This window comes from Trachemys scripta, chromosome 8 (genome assembly GCF_013100865.1).
Source record: "Trachemys scripta elegans isolate TJP31775 chromosome 8, CAS_Tse_1.0, whole genome shotgun sequence".
Lineage (NCBI taxonomy): Eukaryota > Metazoa > Chordata > Testudines > Emydidae > Trachemys > Trachemys scripta.
This window is the reverse complement of record NC_048305.1, coordinates 37,797,753-37,812,748: the sequence shown is the minus strand read 5'-3', so window position 1 is coordinate 37,812,748 and position 14,996 is coordinate 37,797,753. Positions and strand designations below refer to the sequence as shown.

The following is a 14,996-nucleotide window of genomic DNA, read 5'->3' as shown; positions in this document are numbered from 1 at the left end:
GCCGGTTAATGGAGCGAACACGTATCGACGTTCCATTTACTGCCCAGCCCCTGGGGAGCCGCACAAGGGGCAGGCTGCCTCAGCGAGCCCAGTGCGAGCCTGAAAGGGGAAGGGGCTGCGGGGCCAGTATCACAGCACCGGGGAGACCAGATGGCGGCAAAAGGCCTCGCCCAGCCCCGGACGGAATTCAGCGGGGAGAAAAGACCCCAGCTCCAGACACCAGCCTGTTGAGTCCCCACGCCAGACTGCCCGCTGCCCCACAGACACGTGACAGGCCAGTAGATCCTCGCTGGACTCTGTTGAAGTGTGTGTGTGTGTGTGGGGGGGGGGTAATGCGGTGAGCTCTGACAATAAAATTGCAGCGTGCGTGAGATGGTTCTCTGGCTGTCCACAATCAGCTCCCTTGACCTTTAGCTGGGAGAAGCCAATGTCCCTGAGTCAGTGCAATTTAGAGCTCGTTATGAAGCAATCGCAAATCTGAGGCCAAAGCAGAGCGAGAGGGCAGGGCCCTAGAGCAGAGAAGCTATACAGGCGCAGCCGAGGAGAGAAGTGGGGATGGGCGACCCGTATAAACAGCTAAGGAAAGAAATCAGCGTGATCAAACCGAGCCTCTCCTTCCTGTCTAGTTGTAGCATTATCTGCATTTCGCAACAGCTTACACCATTCCTGCTGTGGCTGGGCAGAGCCAGGGCAGCCACGACACGATACCTGCAATGACCGTCACTATCGGCCACCTCCACCAGCCCAGTGCCCAATTCCTGAGAGCAGAGGGGCAGGCACCCTCAGGCACAGGAAAGGTGCTGCCAGCCGGGGCAAGACGGTGCACTTGAAATGGCAGAAGAGAAAGAGCCTGACATTCCTCGGGGGCTTCCTTTCTCCCCACAGCTAGTCAGAGATTCGCCCCCGTGGCCAGACCAGGCCCTAATTCTGGGAGCCCCCCCCTCCGGCTAGGGGATAGGCTGTGAAACGTGTCAGCCACCCAGGGGTGCTAACAGCCCAGCCCACCCAGACGTTCTCAGAGGGCTTATGAGCTGGGGGGGGGCAATTGGCCGGGGCCCCACGCCCCAGGGGCGCGACTGCGCTCGGGGCTTCAGAAATGTACAAGGCGGGGGAAGCGGGGGCACGTCTTAGTTTCTGCAGGGGAAGGGGGGGGGTCTAATGCCGGCCCTGATCGCTTGTGAAATGTCCCTGGTGTGTTCTGAAGTTAGACACTATTACAGTCAGTGCCTTGGGGGCACAGGTGTGGGAGCGGGGTCCTGTGTCCCTCGTGTTACCTTTATTTCACCTACGGTGCCTTTGAGGGTAGATCCAGGCACCTGGGGGGCTTTGGTCCACAGCCTCTCAAGTACTTAGGCTCTTACAGGACAATGAAATAAATGGGAATTAGGTGCCCACATACTTTTGAGGATCTGGGTCTTTCAGCTTGAATCCAACCCCCCCTCCCCCCCCGTTTAACTGTGGCAGGGAGGGGTCTTCTGGGGACGGGCGCCCTTTTTAATGGTTACTGCCCCCGTTAGACTGGCACCAGTTCATTGCCACGGCTCAGACTCCGCAGACTCGCCTCTCACATTAATTCTGCTCTAGCTCAGCCATGAGTTATCGACCGAGTCCACCCGTCCCTGCAGCCCAGACACACTCACTCGCCTCTTTGCTTCAGGCTGGCGCCAGTGAGCAGCCGGAGCTTTGAGGCTCAGGTTCCCCTTCCCAGCCTCGGCTTCGCAGCTCACATCTGCAGCAAGCCACTCCGCTCTCCTCGTTGGCTGCCTCTGAGCGCTGCTGCCTAACCCGGGCCCTGGGTACCCCATCCCCTCACAAGCAGCCCCGGCAGGCAGCAGGAAACCGCTCCAATGTACGTGCTCCCGGGCGTTCAGCCTGCCCGAGCACAGCGGAGGCACAAGGGCAGGGCGTGGGACTCTTTCCTTGCACCCAAATGACCGGTTCACTCCGCGAGGGTTCCTGATGCACGGGTCGTTCCCCCCACCCCACCCCCGCCTGATGTATAGGCCCCTGCGCCTTAGGGACAGAGGCGGGGAAGAGGTGAACCTGGGCACGCAGAAATCTACCTCTCCGAAGGGCGCGTTCCAGGCTGAGTCCCCCAGCTAAAGGAAGGGGGGGGGAGGGGGAGTGCTGGCTCTGCAACTGATGGGGGGGGAGAGAATAGCACTGTCAGTGACTGGGATGGGGGATCAGTGGGGCCTGTGATTGATGGGGGATGGGGAGTACTGGGCCCCTCTGTGATTGGCGGGGGAAGAAGGGGGGAACAGTGGGTCCTGTGATTGATGGGGGATGGGGAGTGGCTGGGCCCCGCTGTGATTGGAGGGGGGAGAAGAGACCCCTGTTAGTGATGGAGGAAGGGGAGAGGCAAGCACCTTGCCAGTGACAGGGGAGGGAGAGCACTGGGACCTGTCAGAGATGGGGAAAGGCGAGCATGGGCCTTTCATTAACAGGGGACGGGGAGGGCTGGGTCCTGTCAGTGATGGGGGTGGGGGAGAGAAAATCACTCTGTGACTGAGAGGAAATGGAGGGGAGGGCTGGGTCCTTTCGGTGATGTGGGAGGGGGAGAGAAAAGTACCCCATGACAGATGAGGAAGGGGATTAGGCTGGGCCCTATCATGTCACTGTTGAGGGACGGAGGAGAAAAGGCCCCTGACAGTGATGGGGGTGGTGGGGAGAGGATGCTTTCAAGGATGGGTATAGGGAGGAGGGAGTACAGCTCCCTGCTAGTGATAGGGGATGGGGAGCGCTGATCCCTGTCAGAGATGGAGGAAAGTGAATACTGGGTCTTTCATTAACAGAGTAGGGGAGTGTTGAGCCCTCTCCATGTTGGGGGAGCAGGAGTGTAGGGCTCTGTCAGTGATGAGGGGAGAACAGCACCCCATCAGTGATGGAGGAGGGGGAGGGCTGGGCTTTGCTACTGATGGGGGAGAGGGAGAGGAAACCACCCTGTGACTGATGAGGATGGGGAGGCCTGGGCCCTGTGACTAATGGGGGAGGGGGAGTGCTGACCCCTGTCAGAGATGGAGGAAGGTAAGTGCTGGCTGCTGGGTCTTTCATTACCTGGGGAGGGGAGCGCTGAGCCCTCTCAGTGTTGCGGGAGGGGAAGAGTTGGGTTTTGTCAGTGATGGGAGAGGGGGAGAACAACACCCTGTCAGTGATGGGGAGCACTAGGCCCGGTCACTGATGGGGTTGTTGTGGTGGGAGAACATTGGGGCCTGTCAGTGATGATTGAGGGGGGTGCTGGAGCCTTGTCACTGACAGGTTGAGGTGGTGATGGAGGGCTGGTCCCTGTAACTGTTGGGGATTGGAGTGTTGGGGTGCTGTGCCCTGTCAGTAATGGGGGAGGGGAGTGGGGGATGTTGGTTCCTGTCAGTGATGTGGATAGGGGTGGTGGAGGAATGCTGGGCCATATCACTGACTGGGGAGGGGACTGGGGGAATGCTGAGCCCTGTCAGTGACGGGGGAGGGGGCTGAAGGAATGCTGTGCCCTGTCAATGTGGGAGAGGGTTGGTGGAATAGCACTGGGCCTTTTCACTGCTGGTGGTAGAGGTGGTGGGGTAGCAATGGAAGCTGTCACGGATGACTGTGGGGTTGGTGGGGGAGCACGGGGCCCTGTTGAGAGGTGAAAGTAAGCCGGTATGCCCCAGTACAGCATACCAGCAAGAGCCGGTGCGCCGTACCAGGGCAGCCTGGTTTCCCCAGATGGCAATTAAAGGGCCTGGGGCTCCCAGCAGCGGCTGGAGCCCCAGGCACTTTAAATTGCCGCCAGAGCCTCGCTGCTGGAGCCCTGGGGTAGTGGCAGCGGGGCTCCGGGGTGTTATTTAAAGGGCCGGGGCTCTCGCTGCCTCTACTGCCCTGGGCCCTTTAAATAGCCGCCGGAGCCCTGCTGCCGCTACCCCAGGGTTCCCAGCTCTCTCCCAGCGCTCTGCCACGATTACACAGCCATGTTAAAACGGCAGCACTTTAATGTTGCCAGTGTAGACTAGCCCTAAGTTTGCAGTACTTAGAATGCTGTTACTCCCTTCACTCCATAGATTCCCCTCAGGGAGCTGTCTGCATCCCTCGTAGCCATGTTTTTCCAGGGGCCACAGAGGCCAGAAGACCAAGCACCAGTGCTCAAGGGATAATTCACAGTTTTCACTACATTACACGGGAATAAACCCTGCAGCATGAGCCTCTGTATCACTTTCTGAAGGTTGAATGATAATTTACTATACCCATTCTAGTCACCTAAGTCTGCTGCCTAGATACAGCAGTCACATAGAAAGTCATGCAGACAGGCAGGCAGGCAGGCAGATAGACTCTCTCAGGAACAACTTTACAATCAATTCAGAAGAAACCATTTTATTATTTTTTCCCAAAGAAAAAAAGCAATATAAATATTAGAGTATAAAACTTGCGTGTAGCACATTGAACATTGGTCTATATGGATATAAGAAGGATATAAGCATTTATATAATATATAAGTATAAGTCAATATTAGACACATTGAAAGGACAAGTGTGTTTCAGTTCACATACACTTAGAGCACAGATCACACAGAAAGAAGATAAAGAGAAATTGAAAATACTGATGTCCACAAGTTATTTACTGAGATAAAAATAACACACCACTAGTACAAAACACTCTCTACACTACCTCAGATTGCTGATTAAAAGGAAATATAAACACTACAATTCATCTACAGTACTTCTAGAAGGGTCACATAATAACTACATTAGTTTGTATAAGCCTTACTAACTGTGTAAACTGTTTCTAGTGCAGCCACCGCAGAGGGTGACTGGGATCAGTACAAAAATCATACACAGACAAGTTCTTCGCATAGACAAGTTCTGTTTCTCTAGACACAAGGAGATAGCAATTGGCTAACGAGGCATCAGTTAGTGCACAATGCTCTGGTGAATACTGCCGGAGGCTGGGCTGCGTCAGGCCAGGCAAGCACACTGGCTGCTTGGAGAAAGTTTAACCTGAGTGATCATAGAAGGCTGGATCTTCTCAGGTGAGTTATTCATTAGAAGTTAAAACAATCCTGGCATCGCTATCCCTGTATCTTTGTCCTTGCCTTCCCAGGTCCGTCCCACTTACTTTGATATGGGAAGCCAGCCCAGTGTAAAGGGCACCCCCCTTCTCTAGCTGAAGAGGGGCTTAAGGGTCCAATACAGCCTTCCTCACTGACTAGGTGCTTGTGGGGACTCAATGCCAAGCTGACTTGATGCTAAGGGCACATTGCACGCTCTCTCTTTGCTGTGTCTGGACCAACAGTGAGCAGAGTACATAGCTACAAAGGGTACATAGTGGAGAGACCCTACTTCCTGACAATCCTATTCTATCAATGTGGTAAAAATCCCAATACCAGTGGTACTAACAACAAGGCAAAGTCTTGTCCACATTTCTGACTAAACCCAGTGGATTTTGAGTCACATCTAATTGCTTGTGTACAGTTAGAGTCTGGGCTGGAATGAGTGTGTGGTCCGGCAGTATCCTTCACGGTATCAGAATCCTACCTCTTAATCACCTGACTGACCTGGGCCTTCCTGTGAGCATTTCCAGAGAAGCTCTCAGGCTCACTGGCTTTGCAGTGAGTGGCATGTGCTCAGCTCTAGTTCTTGGTTCCCTTATCTGTGAGTATGGTCCCTTGGTCTCATCAAATCAACTGTCAGTTACTGAGTATCCAGTTCTGAAGGCCAATGAACAAAGGCTGTTCCTTGGCTGCTCTGCATAGACATGGAATGTGCAAATCTTATCACTGCTCTAGGCCAGAGCAATGACTCTTTATAACACATTGTGCCACTTATTACTGAACCCCACTCCCAGATAGACACTGCTTGGCCTGCACTGAGACTCACTTATCTGACAGTGTATTTACACCATGCTGTACATGCATGCAATGATGACTTCCCTAGATCTGGTGGAGTTAGCTGTCCTACTGTAGATGTGAGGTGAGTATTTTGCATGCAGTTCAATGTGCAGAAATGTGAAGCATTCAGTCTCTATTCCATACAAATAGATCAGAGTTTATTCTCTGATAATATCATTCCTTGGTATGGACTTAGTTATTTCATTGCTTTAAGGAGCTGCAGCTCCTTGTTCTCACAACAGGGGACTTAGACTTTCTTAACTTTAGTTCCAGGAAAACATTAACTGTACATATAAATATTTACTGCAAAGAATTGAGGAGATGAATTTGCTCTTTAGTGGCCTCTAAATCAATATGGGACAGGTTTTGTATAGCTCAATAATGCTAGTGGCATGCTCTGCACTTAGATCTTTTCCACTGCAGTTTGAATGCATTCCCTGTCTCTTAGACATCATGAGTTTTGTTTCATATTTCAGGCCATCACTGGTCACACTTAAAAAAAAATGTTTAAAATGCATCTTAGCCTTATTCCCATAGGCTCATGCAGTGTAAACACTTATTTCATTTAGGATAATAGGTAAACAGGAACTGAAGCACTCCCTACCAACTTCGTAACTAGGAATCCATTTCAAGGTTACTCAGGGTCAGATTCACTAATGGAAAATTAAATATCAAAATCTGGAACATGGGTTCTAATCTGGGGAACTTTTTTTTTTAAATGATCTAAGGTATATAAATAAAAAAAAATCCATGTTACAATTATTTACACTGGGCAAAGCCAAGTACAAGCCTCATGGCTTTCTTGGACCATTCTGGAGCAAACCAAATCCAAAGACATGTTTAAAAGGTTTTACATCCTTGCACATTAAATTACCCAAGTGATAGTATAAAATATTAGTTAGTATTAACAGGGCACTTGGTTTTTGTTTTGTTTTGTTTCCAATTATTTTTCATCATGAGGACTAATAGTAGGAGCCCCTACTCCTAGCTCTGATGATGACATACATTCGTTGTATTTCCTGCTTTTTCATCACAAAATTCACATTCATCCTCTATCCTAAGCTGTGATTTGGGGGAGTGCTGGAGGGGTCTGCCCTGTTGGTCTAAGCTGTTGATGGTCTGTCAATTCTACTTCTTCTCCTTCTTCCCAGACTTCTTCTTGTTTCCACCTGAAGAGCCTGAGCTCTTCCCATCTCGTTTACCTGAGGAGTTGGAGAGGGTGGCAGTGCTGCCGGGGATGTACACATTCTGCCTGTAGTCAGGGACGTGCTGCAGTGTGAACTGGGGGCCATACCTGGTACTGAGGCCCATAGTGCCGGCTCCTCCTCCCAATGTAGAGTTCCCATCAGCTGCTTCTGCACAGGGAACAGAAGGGAAGACCATTAATATCTACAAGGGTGAAATCTCAACTTATTATTAATTATTCCTATTACAGTAGAGGCTTCAGGCATCAACCAAGATCTCGGGGCCTTTTGTGCCAGGCACTTCACAGATATATAGTGAGAGAAAGTCCCTGTCCCAAAGAGCTTGCAATCTACATAGACAAGAAAGACAATGTCACATGGGGGTCAGTGGGAGAGTCAGGCAGTGAAGCCAGATCTCCTGAGTGCTAGTCCAGAGCTTCAATCACAAGATCATCCTTAGATTGTGCAAAACTGTAATGTTTCATAAGAGGATGAAGGGCAGATTAATATACCAAGAGGAGCAGATCTGTTCAAAGGCTCTTGGCAGAAAGGGGGCGATTACAACATGGGAACAGAATGGGAACACAAATGAATTACTACTGATGAGCCACTACACTGACAGTAAAATGAGTTTCTTTGGATAAACAGAGGTAACTTTCTAAACCAAAATATCAGAGCCTTCTATTACAGAAGGATAACTATTTATCAGAGCAGCACAAGACCTGCTGTCGCATGGGTGTCAGGAATAGAGCACAGAAGGCATACGGGGCAGCAGCAGCAGCTCCAGTAGTGCATATCTAAGAATGGGGAGCAGGGCACAGGGCCAGGGAGGTGGGAAAGCAGGAGAACTCCTATCAACAGTTAAAATCCTTACTTCCACCTCTCCAAAAAATCACTCTCAAAAGAGAGGGGGCAGAGGCAGGTCAGTTCCTGGAGTTGGAACAGTTATTTGGTGCTCCCTGATTAAATGAGGAGTGCAGCATCTGATCATCCCATCCCTGTTTCTGTTCAGGACACGTTGCTGCTAGTAATGGTGCTGTCATTTACATGTTCAGGACAGTGCACTAGGAAGGTGATGGAAAGAAATCCTATGGGCTAATCTGATCTTATTGCTGAACTCTTAGGTTTGGAACACCTACCATTTGCCAGTCTGGTATTGGCACATCAGTCATTGTTGCATGGCTACTCTAGATCCATCACTAGCTAGCCTCAAGGGGCTAGCATAGTCACACTTTGCTCCTTGCCTGACAAATTCAATACCTTTCACCTTGGTATACATCTGCCACCTAATATTCAAAATACTTTCCTTTCCCATCCAGAGAAACCAGAGCATTATAAAGGTATTTAAACCAACTACTCAAGCCATAACTATTATGCACTATGAAAATTCCATCACTGGGTAATGTCATATGTAGCAGTTCTTTCTAACCACTTTAACCCTGGCCCCAGAATTGCTGTAGCCTGGGTCTAATTTGGAGAGTAAAATATGTGGGGTAATAGGAAATTCCTATAATGCAGCAGCACTGACTGGTCTGGGGAAGTTGAGCATAATGTGATAAATACAGCTGCAATAGCTTCTGTCATGGTTCTGTGCTGCAATTCTAAGCTGGGGAGCAGAGCATAGGAGGGAGGTAGATAAGTAGAAGGATTCCTGTAGTGCTGATATTACAGGAGCAAAGCAGGGACTCCTCTCATGCTGTAATGCTGACTTGAATAGAATGCAGGAGAGAGAGATGGAAGTGGGAAAAGGGGGAAGAACTTCTGTAATGCAGGCTGTGAATCACAGAGCACAGAGAGGACTTGGGGAAGCTGGGAATTCCTGTAATAGTTCAAGGAGTGGCTAACTCACAGGAGTCACCATGCGCATGGACACCGAAGTTACCTACCAGAAGTGATCTAGATCAGAGGTTCTCAAAGCGTGGCCCATGGACCATCATTTGTTTGTGGAATTTTTCCTGATTAGCCATGGAACATTCTGAGATCCATGTACTGGGGGACTGAGTATTTAGGAGGAAAGTTTTTTCTAACAAAATAGTCTGCAGAATGAAAAAAACTGGATAATCACTGATGCTGGTGACTCAAATGCCCCGCTGGAGAAGAACTCTGTTAGCTCAAGAACACCTTGGAGCAGTAAGGCAATCTGTACCCTTGCACTAGCTTCATCTTCCCCCTAGCTCAGGAATCACATGCAAGATGGACATACTTTATCAGTTTTTGGGGGAGAAACCAGCTAGGGATAGAATCAGCACAGGCACACCACTTCCCTGACTCTCTCCTGATTACTGCTGAAGTCACTGGGTTAATAATGGGTCTACAGCATCATCCAACCCAGTAGTATTAGGTGCTTATCCTTAAATAAATCATGCATGGGAGCTACCTGAATAGCTACTGACCTTGCATTCAATAGCACAGATCTGATCTGGAGACTAGAGATCAGTGGGGGTGATAGAGCAAGACTGAGCACTATACGATTGTCCTGCCCAGAATTTTACCCTCATTGTTCTCCTTTCTTCTTTAATCTTTCTTTCAAATTGTATTTTTAACCTTCTTTTACTTTAAAATATTTGCCTTGCTTTTAAAAAAAATTGCACAAATGATCTGTGTTCTGCTACTGAAGATGATCAGCTGGTGATGGAGACCTTAATGCTGGCACCCAGCCAGCTCCCACTTGGGGATCCCCTGCTCCCCTGTAACATGGTATCATAATAATGGGACATATTTGCACTGAACCAAATAGGGTCTTGTTTGTAGTATTCTAAACAACGGGTTTTCTTGTTGATTTTTAGCAGTAAAAGGAGAAGAGGCCTGAAGTGTCAGAGGAAAGCAGTGTAAGAGCCCAGGGGACAGTGCACAAGAACTGCTAGTGGAAGCTCACAAGGACTTTGTAAAATACAAAACCATACTGCAGGGAAATGTCATTTTGGACTCTGGTGTGAAATTGGTCAGGCTCTCTAGTGGTTTATGATTTCCCAACTGGATTATATAGTCTTGGGATACTTGGCTACGTTTCTCTTTAGAACTGATTCCTGAAATCGGGTAGCATTGCTTTTAAGAGGCTGTATGGGGGCAGAAGGCATATACATGTTAATTACATTTATTGCTAATCCACAAAGCTAACTATTTATTCCTTGGTTTTATAGTTCACTCCATGGAGAGTGTTTAAACATCTTCTACCTTCTCATTGTTTTAAAACATACTCAGAGACCTGTAATTGTTAATCTCAACAACAATTAATACACTAGTTTATTAACACATCCTTCAGGTGCTTCAAAGTGTTCATGGGTGAACTAAACACTTTAGACACAATCTCGGATTTGACTGCAGATGAGATAACTGCTTGCAGTTTGATTCTTATTTCATTCCACGCTGAGGGGGTGGGGAATTTTCTCTGTGCTGATTCACTTCATTTCAGCTGGAGACAGACTGGCTGGGGGAGGGGACTTTGCAGTTTTAAGTATGTGTTTTCTGTATCACTTTAAATAGAGCATTCACTGAGGACACAGCAATCTGTCTCCTCAGTCATCATATCATTGCTAGTGACCTACCAACCCACTTCTGTGTCATAATGTTACTAAGAGAAATCATCCCATCTGCCTGTTGAAAATGTACAGTATTGCAGGCCTTGTGTACTCAGGGGCGGGGGAGGGGCTGCAATCAGGATGCAGAACAGGTTTCCTAGATGAAATAAACATCAGGAGTCAGCATGGTTTCCAGTGAGGTTCACAGGCTGCCGGAGGAGCCAGTTTGCCCAGTCTAAGGCCTTGTCTACACTGTCACTTTACAATGCTGCAACTTTCTCATTAAGGGATGTGAAAAAACACCCCCTGAGCACTGCAAGTTTCAGCGCTGTAAAGTGGCAGTGTAGAGTGCACCAGTGCTGGGACTCCCCTCGTGGGCAGGGCCGGCTTTAGGAAGTCCGGGGCCCAATTCGAACATTTTCTGCGGGGCCCCGGCAGGGATGACTAAAAAAGAAAAACCATGTAAAAAAAAGCCTTTCATTTCTTAGCAACCGGTTCCCTATAAAAAGTTCTGATTTAAGGGATGTACCACAGTATGTATTTTTTGTACCAATTGGGTTACCATACATCCGTATTTTCCCGGATGACGATTTAAGAACCAAAAAGCCTGACATGTCCGGGAAAATACTGATGTATGTTAACCCTACCTAAAGTTCTTTTTTAAAAAGATGGGCCTGAACTAGAAATGAGTTCCATTTCACATGTGTGGGTCCCAGCTGCTCCCTGCCCCCCTCATTGAAGCAAAGGGGAACTGCAGGGCACCAGTGGACATGGGGCTGGCTGGAGGCAGGACATGGGGCTGGCTGGAGGTAGGGTCTGGCTGCAGGCAGAGCAAGGGGTGCGGGTCTGGCTGGAGACAGGGATGTGTGGGGTGGGCTGGCTGGCTTCAGGCAGAGCCGCAGGGGGGGTACGGCATGGGTTGGCAGGGCTGGAGACAGAGGAGTGTGGGACTGGCTGGCTTCAGGCAGGGGGGTGCGGCAGGGGTTGGCTGGAGACAGGGCAGGGGGTGTGGGGCTGGCTACAGGCAGGGCAGGGGGTGCAGGGCTGGTGTGGGCAGGGGTGTGTGTCGGACTGGCTGGCTTCGGGCAGAGCTGCAGGGGTGTGTGGCAGGGGTTGTCTGGACACAGGGCAGGGGATGCGGCAGGGGCTGGCTGTGGGCAGGGGGTGCGGGGCTGGCTGGAGACAGGGCAGGGGGTGCGGGTACAGCCCACCCTGTACAGTAAGTGTCCCCTCTTCCTCCCTCCCCCACCGGGGTAGCAGTAGCAGCAGCAGCAGCCCGGGGTTCGGGGGCTATTTAAAGGGCCTGGGGCTCCCCTGCTTCCACAGCCCCAGCCCTGTAAATAGCTGAGGGACCCCTGGGGAAGCGGCAGGGCTCTGGCGGTTATTTAAAGGACCGGGGAGGCAGCTGGAGCCCTGGCCCTTTAAATAGCCCCCGGAGCCCCCTGTTACCCCAGGGCTCTGGGGCTATTTAAAGGGCCCGGGGCGCCCCTGCTTCTACTGCCCCGCCCTTTAAATAGCCGCGGGAGCCCTGGGGAAGCAGTGGGGCTCCAGTGGCTATTTAAAGGCCTGGGGCGGTAGAAGCAACGGGAGCCCCGGACTTTTTAAATAGCCCCCGGAGCCCCTCAGCCCTACCCCAGGGCTCCAGAAGTGGGGCTTTGGTGGCAATTTAAAGGGCCTGGGGCTCCAGCCCCTGCTGGGAGCCCCAGGCCCTTTAAAGTGCCCCCTGGGGAAGCTGGGCCACCCCGGTACCGGGGCTTGGGCGCGGAGCCCTCTTAGGGGCGTGGCCCGATTCAGGGGAATTGGTTGAATTGGCCTAAAGCCCGCCCTGCTCGTGGGGGTAGTTTTTAGCTCTCCCAACGCTGGTGCCGCAACTACAAAGCCACGTTAAAGCGCAGCCATGGCAGTGCTTTAACATTGCTAGTGAAGACATACCCTAAGAATCACCAGTGAGCTCAATGTGCTGTTTTTAGTTAACACAAAATTACAGGTGAACAGCAAGACAACAGATATGTTTAATTCAGCACTAAGCTGCTTTTCTGCAAGCAGAGTGTTTCAACTCCTATTGGCTGGTAACAAGTCTTAGAGTTTGTATTCAGTCATTTATCAATACAAATTCAAGTTTGTTGCAGGTCTGAATAACTTTGTACAGAGACATACATAATAGGCTGTCTATATAGCTTCAATGAGGAGTCCTTGTGGCACCTTAGAGACTAACAAATTTGGGCATAAGCCCAAATAAATTTGTTAGTCTCTGAGGTGACACAGAGACTCCTTGTTATTTTTACTGATACAGACTAACACGGCAACCACTCTGAAACCTATATAGCTTCAGATTCCCTGACACTCCTGTAAGGTAACCTCCCTTTATACTGCCACTTATGGTAAATTGTCTGGAGGCTCTTATGGTCAAAGTAAGATGAGGAAAATAAATTAAATTATCCAGGATCTTAGTTTAGACAAAAATAACCAACTCATGTCTCTGTTTCTTTTACAAACTGAGCTCATCTCTGGCTAAGACAACAAGCTTTAGGGGGCTTATCACTTGAGCACTTGACATTGCGGCTGCTGTTGTGGCTTTCAGTAAACCAAATATAGAGACCTTTATTTAACAATGTATAGTGCAGCACAGAAAGCCATGCCTCAGCTTGCAGACAGGTGGTGTCTGAAAATCCAGGCAGGACTATCCTGTGCTTTATTTCACTCACTTTTTCTACCACCACAATCAAAGCAGATTTTTCTTCCTCTACACATTGCATCATATCAATTTAGATTTTATCCAAAACATTTTAAAGGGAGAGTCCCTAGAATTAGATGCCATCATGTGTCTAGCATTTAGTCCCTGCTTTAAAAATTATCTTGGGTATTCCTCAGTCTGCAAAAGGGTAAATCACTTCAGACTCTCAGAAGCCCTGACTTTTCGAACTGCTGAAGAGCTTTAGGCACGTCAGAGTGGGTGTGTAAATGGAAGCATTTTAACTGGCTAGCAAAGCTCAGGTGTCACAGCCCCAGGGGTCAGGGACTGATGGTTGGATTAGTCTGCCCTCACCCCCACTTAAATCTCCATATGCTAGAGAGAGAAAATGCAAAAAAAAGGGATGAAATCTCTGAGGTGCTGTTATCATAGGCACTGACTCTGTGGGTGCTCTGAGGCTGGAGGAAAAAAATAGTGGGCGCTCAGCACCCACCGGCAGCCCCATGATCAGCTCCCCCCCCTCCCTCCCAGCCCTCCCACCCACCACGATCAGCTGTTTAGCACTGTGCAGGAGGCACTGGGGGGGAAAGGAGGAGTAGGGGCAGAAAGTGGCAGAGGGTGGGGGTGGGCATGGGATCGGAAGGAGGTGGGGCAGGGGCGGAGCAGGGGCAGGAAGAGGTGGGGGAGGGACAGTGTGGGAAGAAGCAGGACAGGGGTTTCGGGAAAAGGGTGAAGTGGGGCAGGGTCTGGGGTGAGCGGGGGTTGAGCACCCCTCGGGAACTGTGGAAGTAGGCGCCTCTGGCTCTTATTGTTAGAAAAGAGACTCTATAAAAAAACACCTTCTTCCTCAACAATGAGTTAGATCTGCTGCCTTTACTGACGGAAGGTGCGTGTTTATACCCTGCCCTCAGGGTAGCCCTGCAGAACCCACACAGCTAGGGAGAGTGAGCTGGTGGCTAGTCTGCCTGTCATCAATAGAATTGGAGGCAAGACAAAAATCTTCACATGGTGCTCCTGTTATAAGTGAATGATTAACAGAACGAATGTGGTCAATAGGCTACTGGACATCGATTTGTCGATCTCCCAGTATGATTACTGGGAAAGGAGTCCAGGAGAGCTGGCTGTATTTTAAAGAATCCTTATTGAAGTTGCAGGAACAAACCATCCGGATGTGTAGAAAGAATAGTAAATATGGCAGGCAACCAACTTGGCTTAACAGTGAAATCCTTGCTGATCTTAAACACAAAAAAGAAACTTACAAGAAGTAGAAGATTGGACAAATGACCAGGGAGGAGTATAAAAATATTGCTCAGGTATGCAGGAGTGAAATCAGGAAGGCCAAATCACACTTGGAGTTGCAGCTAGCAAGGGATGTTAAGAGTAACAAGAAGGGTTTCTTCAGGTATGTTAGCAACAAGAAGAAGGTCAAGGAAAGTGTGGGCCCCTTACTGAATGGGGGAGGCAACCTAGTAACAGAGGATGTGGAAAAAGCTAATGTACTCAATGATTTTTTTGCCTCTGTCTTAACAAACAAGGTCAGTTCCCAGACTACTGCACTGAGCAGCACCGTATGGGGAGGAGGCAACCAGCCCTCTGTGGAGAAAGAAGTGGTTCAGGATTATTTAGAAAAGCTGGATGAGCACAAGTCCCTGGGGCCAGATGCACTGCATCCGAGGGTGCTAAAGGAGTTGGCGGATGTGATTGCAGAGCCATTGGCCATTATCTTTGAAAACTCATGGCGATCGGGG

General features: G+C 49.6%; 1 protein-coding gene across 16 annotated transcripts in view; it reads right to left on the bottom strand.

The window, feature by feature from the left end:
• Positions 1 to 4,325: 4,325 nt before the first annotated feature.
• The window catches only part of LOC117881609 (protocadherin gamma-A4-like), a 388,535-nt gene continuing 377,864 nt past the window's right edge, over positions 4,326 to 14,996 (bottom strand). For all 16 annotated transcript variants that reach the window (XM_034779063.1, XM_034779064.1, XM_034779071.1 and 13 more), the window contains one exon: positions 4,326 to 7,209. In XM_034779063.1, the coding sequence (XP_034634954.1) occupies positions 6,983 to 7,209 (227 nt within the window). In that variant the 3' untranslated portion in view covers positions 4,326 to 6,982. The remainder of the gene's footprint in view (positions 7,210 to 14,996) is intronic.